Source organism: Trachurus trachurus, assembly GCF_905171665.1.
Source record: "Trachurus trachurus genome assembly, chromosome: 1".
Lineage (NCBI taxonomy): Eukaryota > Metazoa > Chordata > Actinopteri > Carangiformes > Carangidae > Trachurus > Trachurus trachurus.
In genome coordinates, this window is record NC_139891.1 from 32,673,484 (window position 1) to 32,689,371 (window position 15,888).

The window sequence follows — 15,888 nt, forward strand, 5'->3', positions numbered from 1 at the left end:
AAGGTAGTCGTTGGGCAGAGAGAGACTCTTGCCACTTTGTTATTTTGCCTTTCTTATTTTTGGTGGTGAAACCTGGGTGTGGGTACGTTTTCTGTGTGGCAGTGGGCCTTGCCTGGGTCCATTGTTCACTTGCAGAGTTCAACGTTTAAAGAAGCCTCCAGGGAAGCCACTGAAGACTAGATAGTTAACCACATCGCAGGGTGCCTCTCCACAACGTCACTCTTTAGCAGAGTTGCACAGCAGCGTAATCACAATCTCTTGTGGGTTGACTCTACCTCTAGTTTCGTCTGGATTCTGTGTGTAAAATAGTAACAGTAACTTTTGGTGTGTGACTTATTTTTGTGGTACCTGCACAGTACGTTCGTTGGGTCGTTTGGTTGCGGCTTAAGCACCTAAATGGTACAAACCAACTTTACCTGTTATTGCTTTAACCAATACACAGGTTTTATTTTCAGTCTTGTTGATATGAAATAAAATATTATTCAGGCCAGTGTCCACACCTCCAGCAAACACAGAAACACTCAGGTGAGGGTGTCATGTTGCGGACATAAAAAAAAAAGAAAAAAAAAAAGCATAAATTACACAAATAGAATTGTTTCAAATCTAAAATGCAGCATGAAGCCTGATGTTCATCAAAAACAGGATGAACAGGTGGTGTCCAAAGTTATGTTCTACAAAAACAAAGCTAGGTCAAAACAAAGTTGTGACCCAGCACAGAGACACAGGTCTCAGTTTCTGGTAGCGGTACCTCCACAGACAGGTAATGGTGAAGGATTACGTCTCTTCTCTCTTACAGCTCCTGTGGGTCTGTTGGAGCAGTTGCATGGAGACAGAAGGAGGAGGTCAGCTGACCAGAAACATGTCAGATAATGACACAGTAATTCATTAACTCTGTAGAAAACAAAACAAGACAAAATTCAAATAGTGCTGTTTTGATGGGACAATGATATTCCTTCAGAGGAATAATAGAAAAAATATTTACCATGTTGACTAAAGACTCAGCATTTTCTGTACAGAGCAGATGGAACCTCTGAAGCTTCATGGCCTTTGGTTCTGAGAGCGACATTAATCAAATATCAAGATGATAAAGAAAAAAAAATTCAGCTGTAAAAGTACAGTAAGAGTTGGGAATATCAAAAGTGATCATAAAATGTGGAAGAAAAAAAACATTTCACCAGAATGATTGATACTGATGTTCATGTGTGAGGAGCTGCTCACCTCTGGGCTGGACTGGCACACTGGTCAAATGTCACAGAATTGTAGAAAAGCGTGTCTTCCTTCTTCTTTATGTTGTGTCCTCTAGCCTGTTGTACACTGACAGCTTGGTCTTCAGAAAAGTCGATACTGTGATAGTAATGATAATCCTGCTGCACAGATGGTTGTCTCTGAAGACAGTGGACAAATACATTGACTTAGGAGAGAAAAGATGTGCAGTTCTTCATGTTTTAGGTCCTGGACATGAACATAGATGAAGTTGATAAGTTGCTTCACTACCCCACAAAGCTGCTGAAGTTTGATACAACCTTGAATTGTATGGCTTCCTGACCATAACATGGGTTTGTAGAATAATCTGCTGGCCATCTGCTATGTTCCAGGTCAATGGGCGTTGCTTGGAGCGGTTCAGCCAAAGTGGAGACCTGGCGAGGGATGGAAGTAGCACAAGTAACAGTGAGATTTTCAGTCTAAACAGAGTGGCGAAATAGATGACGCTAACACTGCAGGAGGACAAAGACTGGAGCATGTTGGTGAGCTCTCGGACTGTTAAATTTTAAACCAACACTAAGTAACTTTTCAACCTTCATATAATATTTTCAAAACTTTTTTGATAATACATCGACTTACAACAGGCTGCGCTGGTGCTCACACTACCGCTTTGGTCCACCGGCGCCACCAAACTCAACCAAAACTGAAAGTTCTTTAATACTGCTTTAACTTTGCTCTTAATTCTGCTTTTAAAAGGAGATTCCCCCATTTAAAGAAAGGACATTGGCCTAACCAGTTATTATTCCAATCTGGTTTAGCGGAATAAATGTTCTCTGTGTAACTTTATTTTATTTCAATGTTTTTTTAACAGGGACAATACATACAACATTGCCACTGAAAATGGGAAAATGCGATGCATATAAGATGTCTTTGGGTTACTGAGTACTGCTCACCCTCGTAAAAGAAGAACTTAAAATACATAACTTGGTGATTTGTGATCAACACGTGGACATTGGAAATATAGAAAACTACCCATTTTACATTAACTCTACAATTATTGACACATAATTAATGCAGATTCTTGCATGAGGCAAGTGCATTTAACCAGTATTCAACTCATAAAAATGTCCCCTTAAGGTCATTGTGGTCATTTACGTAGTGCCAAAGTTGAAGGGCACTGGGCATTTGGAGGCGTTTCACTGCTCATCCAATAGGCTTCAACTCCTTACACCCTGACCCAGGTGATTCCGACAACCCACATGATGGGCGGGTTAACAACTACCACCCAAAGCTGACGACCCAACCCAAAGCTACAGTAAATACCTGGGACTGGGAGAAGAGAACAACTAACGCACCCCCATCTCACCTGCAAGTCTGAAGTGAATGAGTTCATCTCTCTCATCTGTTCACTGTGGTCTGGTCTCTCTCCAGCTTCAGACCTCTGCTCTGACCCCCTCTTTTTTCTGGTTGGGGAAATTAATTAAAAAAGCTTAAACTCACTGAAAGACATGAACTGATTTTAAATGAGTTTGTGAACAAATATTTGGGGAAACAGAACTGCTCACATGATCCAGAAGAAGACAGAGAAGAGTATGATTACTAGGGCCATGGCAATCACTGCTGCAACAGCTATTAGCTTCCACAGCACTCCTAGATAGATAGATAGAGAGCTGCCCTCCATGATTTCACCTGGAGGATTCAGAGGAGTCAGAGTCACTGAACTTCCCTCCACTATCTCAGCAGAGGGACTCACTGACACAGAGGGAAGCTTTGGAGCATCTGGAGGAGGGAACATCAACAACATAGTCAATGGTCATGTGTTTGGCAGCATATGACATTTTAAAGCTGGAAATCCTGTTTCTACTTACTAATCAGTTTCATATAGATCTTATGATACATGCTCTCACTCACATTTCACATCAATAGAGATGTATTCAGACGTCCTATTCCCCAGCTGATTCTCAGCTTCACAGTAATACTCTCCAGAGTCAGAGGACTGGATGGAGCTGAAGACCAGCTGTGGTTCTTTGTTGAGCAGTGTCAGGTTCTTCTTGTACCAGGTGTATTTAGCTGCTGAGTCAGTGTCACTGCTACAGGTCAGAGTCACTGAGCTGCCCTCCATGATTTCACCTGGAGGATTCACTGACACTGACGGCACCTTCAGAAAATCTGCAGGAGAAAACAACAACATGTGTTTCCTGAGCAGCCATGTTGTGTTGGATTAAAGTGATTTATTTCTTAGATAGAAGAGAAAACTCACACACTGGGGGAGAGCCATGATTCTCATGTCCCTTTAAAGCACAAGAGATCATGTCTCCAGGAGAAAACCTGTCTGTATAAGAACTTCCCTCCTCCATGATTTTCTCTTTGTTCTTGAACCAGACGTAGGAAAGACGACCAGCTGGACTGCAGCTGCTGAGACACTTCAGCTCTGCCTCAGTATAAGACTGATGGACTGTTATTGTTCTGGTCACCTGCACCTCCAGAGCTGGATACAGGAGGAAGAACCCACAATGTTAGTGGTTAACATGAAAACATAAAATAGAATAAAATATATTGTAAATACTCAGTAATCTCCTTGTTTAACTACAGAGTTTGATCAATATAATCCTTGTAACTCCAAAAAGCCATTTGAGGTTCATCACTTAGGCTATCTATAAAGATTTGTTCAAGGATTATTTCATCATGTTCATAGCAGCTCCTCACATCCAACTACAACTCTTTAATGTTCTTTATTCAAATGTGATAAACAAAAGTTTTAATAATGTTTCTGTGTCAGTTTGTGTTCTTACCTGTGGCAGTCAGAGTTGTACCAGGTAAACTGTTTCCCCATTCAGACTTTTTAGTTTTGAATTTGAAGTGATACTGAGCTGAATCTGTCTCTCTCAGGTCAAAGATTCTCAGAGTGGAGCGTCCTCTCTCTGTTTCAACAACCTGAACACGACCTGAATATTCAGAGTCTTTACTAAGATCCTCAGGCTCTGAGGGATTCTGCCAACGACGACTACGTTCAGGACTGAACCAGAACTTTGATGTAATGTAAAAATGACTGTTGTAAGTACAAGAAATATCCACTGATGATCCTTTGAAGGCACAGATTCTTTTGTCAGTGTAAATCACAGTGATGCAGGATTTATCAAAGAGACCTGAAAGATCAAATGTTTCATTAAACCAGAGTTTCCCCATACATTTAAATCTATGTTTAAAGACATAATATGTTGTTGAATAAGAGTAGAGTTTAGAACAAAAATATGGTGTTAATATAGAAAGAGAAAACTGAGTCCTCCATATTATAGATACGTGCAGTCATGTGCAGTAGGTTAAATGTGCCACCAGGTGGTGATATGTAAGTGGAAGACTGAAGTAAACTCACAGACTGGAGGAGAAAGGAAGTCCTCATGTCCTTTCAGAGCACAGTTGATACTGTCTTCATAACCAAAGTTGTCTGAAAATGAAGCTGTTTTTCTCCCAGTTTTCTGTCCATTCTTGTACCAGGTGAAGGAAGAATGATCAGGTAGACGACAACTGCTGTTACACTTCAGCTCTGCCCACTTCCGGCCATCTGGCGAGCGGTTCACCTGCACCTGTAGACCTGGATTTCCTAAGAACAAAAATATATTTTCATTCAGTGTGAATACACAGAAGTCAAGTTTTGACCCTTAAGTTTCCTCTACTGAAGTCATATGACCTTAATGTGAATATCTGATCACACAATAATAACCGTTGCCTTCATGTGTTCCAAAGTTCACACTGAAGCCCATTTAGTCATTAGTAAGTGGAGCTTTGAGCTCAGATTGTCTTTATCTTTCATTAAAGCAGAAGTAAGCGGAATTTTTGTGTTAATATAAGTCTTAAATAGTTATATCTTCCGACGGCAATCACATACATAGAGTGTTTGGTCTGAAACACGGGTCTGTCAGTGACTCTGCTCTGCTGTAGCCTAAGCCGAGGAGAAAACTTTCCTTGTATCCTACAAGTTTTATCCAATGAGGAGAGAGAACGGCATGAAGGGCTGTGTGTGCAGCCAAGGGATGCGCGTGAATGTGGTGACGTAGGGACGAGGACCAATAGATCCATGACGAGGGCAGGGGCTGCTAACTCCATCGGCTGACAAGAAGTTATGGTGCGTTCAAGGCAACCCGTAACTCGTGTTTTTCCGACCTGTGAACTCGTACCAGATCGAACTGGTACGAGTTCACGGGTCGGAAGATACGAGTGGCCATTATAGTGACTTTCACAGGCAACATGTCGGAAAAACACGAGTTATGGGTTGCCTGGAACGCTACAAAGATGTAAGTCGTGACTTGAGCTGTAATTTATGGTTTCAAAAGCCTGCCTGGAACGCAGCATTAGCCAAAACGACCGGATCGCTTACTTCCGCTTTAACAGAACTCTTTCTGTTGATTTGAAACAAAATATACTACAACATTTCCTCATACAGAGAGAAGTTTCAGGCCTTGTCCACACGAGCCCGGGTATTCTTGCAACCGTGAACAGAGCAGAGGCTCTATTTTGATTGCCTTCCAGTTTCACCTTACATTGCCACCTATTGCTATGGCATGTGTATTACACGTAGGCTACATTGCATCACTTGGTAGTGGATTTTATGGTTGCGTGTGTATGGGATATTTTTATTACAATACTCGTGTGGACGCAGAATTTTATTTAACAAAACTTCGGTTTCAAAAATACCCAGGCTGGTGTGGACAAGGCCTTAGACAATTTCCGGGAACTTCTCCCATGCTAACCCCAACAATCCACGCAATACACACCTATTATAATCTAAAAATTTCTCTGAAAATAATCATGGTCATTGAACAGGGATTGATCAAAAACTACAATACCTATCAAAACATGGAATAATACATCGATAGACAAGACTTGTTTCTACATTTTACAGTTTAAAAGGAGTCTCTAGGTGAAAGTTGACAGGAGCAGTAGATGTCCAATTATATATGTTTGTTTTTTGACCTCATCTCAATCATTCAGTATAAGATGTATTGTGACAAATTTGAGGAGTTATGAACTGAAATTTGGTACGAAATATGAAGAAGATGAGGAAGAAGAAGAAGAAACATGCAGTAGGCTATAAAAATGGCCTCTTCAGGAGGTCAGTGCCCCGTGGCCAAAATAAAATTGTTACCTGTGACAGACAAAGTGACTCCAGCTTCACCAGTGTATTTCTCTCCTGGTTTGTTTGTTGTCAACCTGAACTTGTAAACAGCTGAGTCGCTCTCTCTCAGGTCTGTGATTCTCAGAGTGCAGTCGTTGTCACCACAGAGATACTGAACACGACCTGAGTACTCTGAGTCTGCTCTCAGATCCACAGGTTCATTACCACTGGATTTAGTGAACCACAATCTTTCTCCAACTGTAGTATCATCATCAGTTCTCCAGTCTGGGTATCTGTAGATGCAGCTTATGTCCACTGTTGATCCTACTACAGCACAGATCTGAGTTGGAGCACAGGTCACTGTCCAGTCATTCTGACCCTGTATCACTGTAACACAGAGCACAGCACAAACCACAGTCACATTTTAATATTGTGAAGCTGCATCAGCCTGTAAATCTGCAACAAAATGAACTGATTATTAATTTCCAAAAGTACTTTGACTCAAACATCATCCCACTGTGAGCCAATGAGACAAAGAAGAGGAGATAGTAGAGCTAAACTGAACCATTGTCGTCTAATCTTACCTTCTCTGACATGGTCTGTAGTATTGAAGTGGAAATACATTACCTGGTACAGAGAGAAGGAAGATCAAAATAAAAGTTCCAGTCATAGCGTCTCCTCTTATCTTACTTTGCGACATCAGACGCAATTAAATAATCAGAAAGTAAATAATCAACAAAAGTGTTAAATTAGTTTCTTAAAATTCTTCCACTCACAGCAGCATTGTCTTGACCTCTGTCCTCAGAGTATGAGCAGCAGAACAAAGACTTCCTCTCCTTCTGTATCATTAGCATACAGCATTGACCACAGGCCAGGAAATGGTAAGCTTCTCTGCAGCCAACAGTAAGTTTTACATGTACTCTCAGGTGTCAGTGAAGTAGGAACAACTATCTTTAAATCAGCCCAGTACAACAGTAATGCAGTAAGTCCTGCATGAAAGTTTCAATCTTTGTATCAGTACATTTTTTTATATCTTAACAGGTGTGTGATGATAAATGTGCAGAACTGACCTGACACAATAGTCAGATTTAAAGTGGGCTTATGTTGTCATGTGTTCTGCACTACACAGTAATAATTCTCACTGTCTTAGCTGCTGGGTCACTGCTACAGGTCAGAGTCACTGAACTGCCCTCCACTATCTCAGCAGAGAGACTCACTGACACAGAGAAGCAAACATTAAAAACACCCTTAACTGCAGAACTGCATGAAGGAATTACATTTTTGGTAGCAGAAAAACCATTATGGCTCAATAACACTGTTCTGGTTTCTGATCAGCTTCATATGGATTTTATAATAAAATGTCTTACACATATTTGACATCAGTAGAGATGAGTGCTGACGCCCATGTCCCCATCTAATTTTGAGCTACTCTTTCCAGAATCAAAGGACTGGGTCAAGTCCGGGGAATTGGTCAGAATAACCCTCTCACTTGCTGAAGTTGTTGTATTAAGTTACAGTGAACATGAAGACGTCCAAACAGAAAACCAGTTGACCTGTCAATCATAATGCAAAAAAAAAAAAAAATACTATTAGACCGTGAGAAATGTTGTTGCATTGTTTCTCCTGTTCACTCTGTGGTCAGATAGGGGTTATAAGTATTCACTTGTGGTTTCTTCTGCACGTAGCCTAATAGGAGACCATAAGAGGGTAGACTACTGCAAACCATACAGGAAGAAGAAACAACATCGCTTAGGTCTTTATTTTGAGCCTCGGTAGATGTTCTCTCGTTCTCTCAAACAGAAGGTACAGACATTTGTAGATAAACTCTACAGTTACTGAATCCTTCAGATGAACCTTGCTCCATTTATACAGTTATTTCAAACAGCACTATCCTCACTGTGTAATAACACATTCATCATCATTTTTTCAACTTAAGATATGTTTAAGTATTGACTCACTGTAACGTAGTCATGGGAACGGGGACATCCAGCCCCTGATGAATGGGAGGTTTCACTGGTTACCGCCTTTTCGAAACCCCGCCTTTCCGAAAATAGACTTCCATTCATCGTAATAGCGGGGTTTTCTATTTTTTCTAAACACCCCGCTATTCCGAAAAGGCCATTGGGGAAACCCCCTCACTCCAAACGGACAGACGGACGTAATCAGAAAGGAACCGGAGGCTATGCAGTGCGCAATGCGCATTGATCCTTTTTTCCTTTCTGGGTTCAAACGGATCATGTGCATAATTAACTGCAAAACAAGCAAATACTTTCATATTAATGACATATAATGTTCATTATGCTTCTAGCCTGTCTAGCCTCCTCTTCATTGTCTAAGCCCAACCACTGCACGAGCAGACAGCTGACAGACGGAGTGGAGGTGTGTCGGAATGGAGAGCCATCCCCGGTTTACCAATTAAGACGAAACCAGTATAGGGAAATAACCCAGTACATGGTTGGATCAGTTTATGTTTTGCCTTGCCTTTTGCCAGTTGGTGTTGTTATGGTGAACAATTAATAACATTAATATCAATAGGTAATGGTGTTATCAATAATAATACTAATGGTAATCAGTGTTGTAGTGACAGATCTGGATCATGCAGCTCCAGAATTAGAGACACCTACAGAATGAGGGAGAATAGTTGAGCAATAATACATTTTGATGTTGAAGGTTATCACTTACTCATTGTAATCATTGTGAGACCTGGAAAATATTCTTAGTGTATATTACAACTGTTTAATCATCATAAACAATAAACTGAATGTCACAGATTCAACAATGTAGCTACATTCAAATAATGTAAATATGAATAATGGAAAAAAAAGAAAAAGTAATAAATGAAAAAAGTAAACACACGGTGTTAAGAATAAAGATATAAAACAAAAAGACTTTTTACTACCATCTGGTGGAAGTAGGCTCAAACTACAGCTTTCAGAAAATGCATGTTTTCCAACAACCTACATAATAACCTATAACCACTATATTCTTTAATCCTTATTACATTTTAACATAGTGAAGCACTGTGCTGCTTGTTCAGCTTATTGGTCTTAGCACAATTGATCTGATGACTTCATAGCTGGAGAATCTGAGTGAAAACAAATCTACTAAACAAATTATTTCATGACATAACTGTGTTGTTGACCCTTGCTGTGTTTCCTGACCCCCTCTCTCTCTAAATCCTCCTGTCTGTCTCAACTGTCCAACACAGGAAAGACAAATCCACCATAAAATAACTTGAAACATGTTTGTTGAAGACATTGTATATACAGAGGAAGAACTGAGACAGTGCAAAGTGTGTTAGCAATGAAGTATAACTCTTTACTGATGCCTAGCGGCAGACTTAAGTCACTACAACTACATAAGAAACATTTCTCACTGTGAAGGAGCTAAATAAAGACATGCAACTTGAATTCATGCAAAAAAGAAATATAAGGTGCAGTTGTTGCCATGCAGAAATATTACAGCTCACAAAAAGTAAAAAAAAAAAAAAAAAAAATATATATATATATATATATATATATATATATATATATATATATATATATATATATATATATATATATATAATCTTCTATCTGAGCTATACGTGTCCCGGATTCATTCAGGTTTGATAATTATTTATTTTCTGCACAAAACTCGCTTCTCCCTTCTCCCTTCTTCATCTTCTTCTTCTTCTTCTTCTATATATATATATATATATATATATATATATATATATATATATATATATATATATATATATATATATATATATATATATATATATATATATATATATATATATTCTGCACTGTGATGTGATGTGCGTCAAATGACGCTGCATGCGCGTCCTCGACAGCTTCGGCTTTCCACCGCTTGCGACCAGCGGTCGGCGGATGTCTTGCAGCCTGAACAGTTATGTGAGCAGCGAGTAGAGAAATAACGTCACTTTCTTAAATTTTAATATTTTTTCATGCGAGAAAGTGACAGTTTAGATTCCCAATCTGTTGTCAGTTTATCCAAATAACGTCTGTAAGTAGATTTGCTCTGACATTTTTCGGAGGAGTGCAGAGCCACACACACGCAGCAGCAGCAGCAGCGGCTCGTCACAGAGGCTGCAGCCGGGCATGGCGCATTTACTGTTTATTAACAGCCAAGCGCGATGTGTGTGTGTGTGTGTGTGTGTGTGTGTGTGTGTCGTGAGAGAGACAGCAGGTAGAGGGTTGGGCTGACTGGCAGAGATGAGAGATAAAGCTGTTCTTTTTTTCTGTGAGAGACTGCTGCGGCGGACCCAAACGAAACTGTGGCGGCTGATTAATGGAAAACACTGGTATAGTAACGTTATGCCGTTTCCAATTCAGCCACAGTGTCACTGTCACAGCATCAGCTGCACTGCTGTGGAGAGTTGATGCGCGCTCCCGCACCAGCTTGGCTGATGGCTGCAGTAACCCTGACGGCCGCTACGGCCGTTGTATCGCTAATGAGTTTTATTCCTTGATCTTGCCTCAAGCTCCTTTAAAGTTTTTTATGTTCATGAGCTGTGGTACAGTAAACAGGTGTGTGATGATGAATGTGCAGAACTCACCTGACACAACAGTCAGATTTAAGGTGGACTTCTGACGTCCTCTTGTGTTCTGGGCTTCACAGTAATAATTTCCACTGTGTTCAGGTCTGAATTCAGTGATACTGAAGATCTGTCCTGAAGCTTTTGGTGAGTCTTCATCCTCCTTGTACCAGGTGTAATTAGCTGCTGGGTTAGCATCACTGCTACAGGTCAGAGTCACTGAACTGCCCTCCACTATCTCAGCAGAGGGACTCACTGACACAGAGGGAAGCTTTGGAGCATCTGGAGGAGGGAACATCAACAACATAGTCAATAGTCATGTGTTTGGCAGCATAATACATTTTAAAGCTGGAAAACATTTTTCTGCTTAGTACAAATCAGTTTCATATAGATCTTATAACACTCTCACTCACGCTGCACATCAATAAAGATGTATTCAGACGCCGGCCTCCCCATCTTATTCTCTGTTGCACAGTGATACCCCCCAGAGTCAGAGGACTGGATGGAGCTGAAGACCAGCTGTGGTTCTTTGTTGAGCAGTGTCAGGTTCTTCTTGTACCAGGTGTATTTAGCTGCTGAGTCAGTGCCGCTGCTACAGGTCAGAGTCACTGAGCTGCCCTCCATGATTTCACCTGGACGATTCACTGACACTGACGGCACCTTCAGAAAATCTGCAGGAGAAAACATCAACATGTGTTTCCTGAGCAGCCATGTTGTGTTGGATTGAAGTGTTTTGTTTCTTAGATAGAAGAGAAAACTCACACACTGGGGGAGAGCCATGATTCTCATGTCCCTTTAAAGCACAAGAGATCATGTCTCCAGGAGAAAACCTGTCTGTATAAGAACTTCCCTCCTCCATGATTTTCTCTCCGTTCCTGATCCAGACGTAGGAAAGACGAACAGCTGGACTGCAGCTGCTGAGACACTTCAGCTCTGCCTCAGTATAAGACTGATGGACTGTTATTGTTCTGGTCACCTGCACCTCCAGAGCTGGATACAGGAGGAAGAACCCACAGTGTTAGTGGTTAACATGAAAACATAGAATAGAATAAAAAGTGGATGTGGTAATTAGATTTGTATTCTTTGTTCTGATAATGCACCTTCTAATATTGTCTCTCTCTATTGTAAATACTCAGTAATCTCCCTGTGTAACTGCAGAGCAACATAATCCTTGTAACTCCAAAAGCCATTTGAGGTTCTTCACAAATCTACAAAGATTTATTAAAGGATTATTTCATCATGTTCATAGCAGCTCCTCACATTCAACTACAGCCCTTTAAGGTGCTTTATTCAAATGTGATACACAAACCTTTTAATTATGTTTCTGTGTTTGTCAGTTTGTGTTCTTACCTGTAACAGTCAGAGTTGTCCCAGGTAAACTGTTTCCCCATTCAAACCATAATGTTTTAAATTTGAAGTGATACTGAGCTGAATCTGTCTCTCTCAGGTCAGTGATTCTCAGAGTGGAGCGTCCTCTCTCTGTTTCATTAACCTGAACACGACCTGAATATTCAAAGTCTTTACTAAGATCCTCAGGCTTTGAGGGATTCTGCCAACGACGACTACGTTCAGGACTGAACCAGAACTTTGATTTAACATCATAATAACTGTTGTAGGTACAAGAAATCTCCACTGATGATCCTTTGAAGGCACAGATTCTTCTGTCAGTGAAAGTCACTCTGTCGCAGGATTCACCAGAGACACCTGAAAGATGAAATGTTTTATAAAACCGGAGTAGAACCTACATGTTTAAAGGGACAACGAGGAGTTTTGGAACGGTGCGCCTCCGCGCGCACCGTGAAATTCTTTGACCGGCGCAAGACAGACTCATGTTTTCATTCATCAAGAATTAAAGTCAGAGGTTTGAAGACGATCAGATACCGTCGTAGTTCCGACCATAAACGGCGTTTCGGCGGCGTGACTCTCATGACTCGCCACGAAACCGAAAGTAAAGAAACGCTGGTCGGCTCGACCAGCATTTCCGCCACCACTAATAATAACAAAATAACGACAGAGACAAAACTATATATTTATCGAAAATGGGCCCATTAACAAGTGTGGGTAACGTAGATTCATCCACATTAACGTGAGACTTTTTTATAACCAAATAGAAACTCCTTGTTGTCCCTTTAAGGACACAGTTGTGTTGTTGAATTAGAGCAGAGTTCAATACAACAAAACTACAAAACGTAGTCCTCCATATTATAGATACATGCAGTCATGTGCAGTAGGTTAAATGTGCCACCAGGTGGTGATATGTAAGTGAAGACTGAAGTAAACTCACAGACTGGAGGAGAAGGGAAGTCCTCATGTCCTTTCAGAGCACAGGAATAACTGAATGATCAGGTGGACGACAACTGCTGTGACACTTCAGGTCTGACCAGATAACTGAGTGGGTCACCTGCACCTGTAGACCTGGATTTTCAAATAAGAAAAGGAAATATGTTTTTTAATCCATGACACCACTGCTCAAGAAGAGTAATCTCATAGATTCATATTCAATAGTAATGTCCGTCAGTCATCATCATGTGATCTGAAGTTCACACTGAAGCCTATTATAGGAGGCATATTTCCACAAATTAAAATAAATATATATAAATATATAATTTCTTACTCTAAAAACAGCCCTGTTCAGAACGGCTGGTTTCAGTGCCTGTCCCTTTAAATGCAAATGAGGAACTGCTAACCCTGTCCCTTCTACCGGTACCTAGAGCACTGGAAAAGAGAGTAACGACACCACCATTGACTCCCGTGGTAAGGGTCATGCGCCCCGAGTGGCAGGATATGGGTATTGCAAAAGTGCCCAGAAAACTCATTCACTCCAATGTGTGTTGCCCACTTGCTTGTGATGAAAACGGCCGTGTTTTTGTTTTTAGGTGTCTTGGTCATATCAAATTACACTTATAATTTGTTTATTATAAAATGTAGATTGAAACATAGACAACTGTTTTTTTTAGCCTATGTGTTAATGTTTATCTGTAAGGGGTCCACGATGATGCTATTAACGTGGGTGATCTAGAAATGTCCATAAATTATTGAAAATACCACACTTGCTCATTCACCAACAATGCAGGGCACTTTTGCAATACCCATATTCCGCCATCAGGAGGCGCTTCCATTAGACCAGTGCTCTACCGGTACCTGTACTCAACAAGTAGGGGCGGTACTATGCACATTAGCAAACTAATGACATCATTGCATGTCAACTGAGGGAAGAGCTCATAAAACCACATGGATTTTAACAGATAGGGAGTCTGAAAATTACTGATTTTTTTGCCAATTCTCACATTTTGGGGGCTGGAAGGCAAAACAAACACCCAAGCCTTCAAGCCTTCAAAAAGTGATATTTCCATAATATGTTCCCTTTAAGTGATTAGTAAGTTTCTGTTGGTCTGAACATCTGGAACAGAAACATACTAAAATAAAATTGTTACCTGTGACAGACAAAGTGACTCCAGCTTCACCAGTGTATTTCTCTCCTGGTTTGTTTGTTGTGAAGCTGAACTTGTAAACAGCTGAGTCGCTCTCTCTCAGGTCTGTGATTCTCAGAGTGCAGTCGTTGTCACCACAGAGATACTGAACACGACCTGAGTACTCTGCGTCTGCTCTCAGATCCACAGGTTCATTACCACTGGAGTTTGTGAACCACAATCTTTCTCCAACTGTAGTATCATCATCAGTTCTCCAGTCTGGGTATCTGTAGGTGCAGCTTATGTCCACTGTTGATCCTACTACAGCACAGATCTGAGTTGGAGCACAGGTCACTGTCCAGTCATTCTGACCCTGTATCACTGTAACACAGAGCACAGCACAAACCACAGTCACATTTTAATATTGTGAAGCTGCATCAGTTTGTAAACCTGCAACAAAACTGAACTGATTCTAATTTTACAAAAAGACTTTGACTCAAACATCATCCCACTGTGAGCCAATGAGACAAAGAAGAGAAGATTGTAGAGCTAAACTGAATCTAATCTTACTTTTGTTTGACATGGTGTGTAGTGTCGAAGTGGAAATACATTACCTGGTACAGAGAGAAGGAAAATCAAAATAAAAGTTCCAGTCATAGCGTCTCCTCTCGTCTTACTTTGCGACATCAGATGCAATTAAATAATCAGAAAGTAAATAATCAACAAAAGTTTTAAATTAGTTTCTTCAAATTCTTCCACTCACAGCAGCATTGTCTTGACCTCTGTCCTCAGAGAATGAGCAGCAGAACAAAGACTTCCTTTCTTTCTATATCATTAGCATACAGCATTGACCACAGGCCAGGAAATGGTAAGCTCCCGGCCGACAACGGAAAGTTTTACATGCACTCTCAGGTGTCAGTGAAGTAGGAACAACTATCTTTAAATTAGTCCAGTACAACAGTAGCACAGTAAGTCCTGTCTGAAGGTTTCAGTGTTATATGATCTCATGAGACCAATAACAATATTGAGATAAATACTCTACAGAACACACACATTGAAATATCTATCTATCTATCTATCTATCTATCTATCTATCTATCTATCTATCTATCTATCTATCTATCTATCTATCTATGATAATCAGTGTTGTAGAGGAAGATCTGGATCCTACAAATCCAGAATTAGAGACACCTGCAGAATGAGGGAGAATAGTTAAGCAATTATATATTTTGAAGTTTATGGTTATCACTTATTAATATTTTATCAATCATTGTGAGACCTGAAACATTTTCTTTTTGTATGTTACAAGTGTTTAATTGTTGTAAAAAACACACCAAATGTCACAGAGTCAGCAATGTACACGTAGTCTCACTGGCTTTTCCGTAAGCTGATGCGCCGAGCTTTTGCCAGAAATCAAACAGCCGTGTACCATAGAACTTAATAAAATAAGATAGAACTTAATGCAGGCTGATCAGTTAATTGTAAAACATTTATTCACTGATGTGGTGATTACTGTACGTACAGAGCCCAGAGGCAGCGCTGCCTGCTCCTCTGTCTGACCCATGAAGCTTCACTTTTCATTCAAATAAACCAATGCTACTGCCACAATTGTCAGATTT

General features: G+C 40.4%; 1 protein-coding gene and 1 long non-coding RNA gene across 2 annotated transcripts; both read right to left on the reverse strand.

Moving 5' to 3' along the window:
* Nucleotides 1–1,224: 1,224 nt before the first annotated feature.
* Nucleotides 1,225–3,679, reverse strand: LOC310985816. The gene is made up of 4 exons (XR_014595373.1): nucleotides 3,460–3,679; nucleotides 2,769–2,924; nucleotides 2,570–2,666; nucleotides 1,225–1,637 (listed from the first exon to the last, which is right to left on the reverse strand). It is a non-coding gene; the product is annotated as an uncharacterized lncRNA (long non-coding RNA).
* A 4,264-nt stretch (nucleotides 3,680–7,943) lies between these two features.
* LOC310987975 (B-cell receptor CD22-like) lies at nucleotides 7,944–11,639 on the reverse strand (the record flags this gene model as incomplete). The annotated part of the gene is made up of 4 exons (XM_083974444.1): nucleotides 7,944–8,002; nucleotides 10,881–11,141; nucleotides 11,273–11,530; nucleotides 11,624–11,639. The coding sequence occupies 4 exons, from the start codon at nucleotides 11,637–11,639 to the stop codon at nucleotides 7,944–7,946; spliced, it is 594 nt and encodes a 197-aa protein (XP_083830570.1).
* Between the last annotated feature and the right edge of the window lie 4,249 nt (nucleotides 11,640–15,888).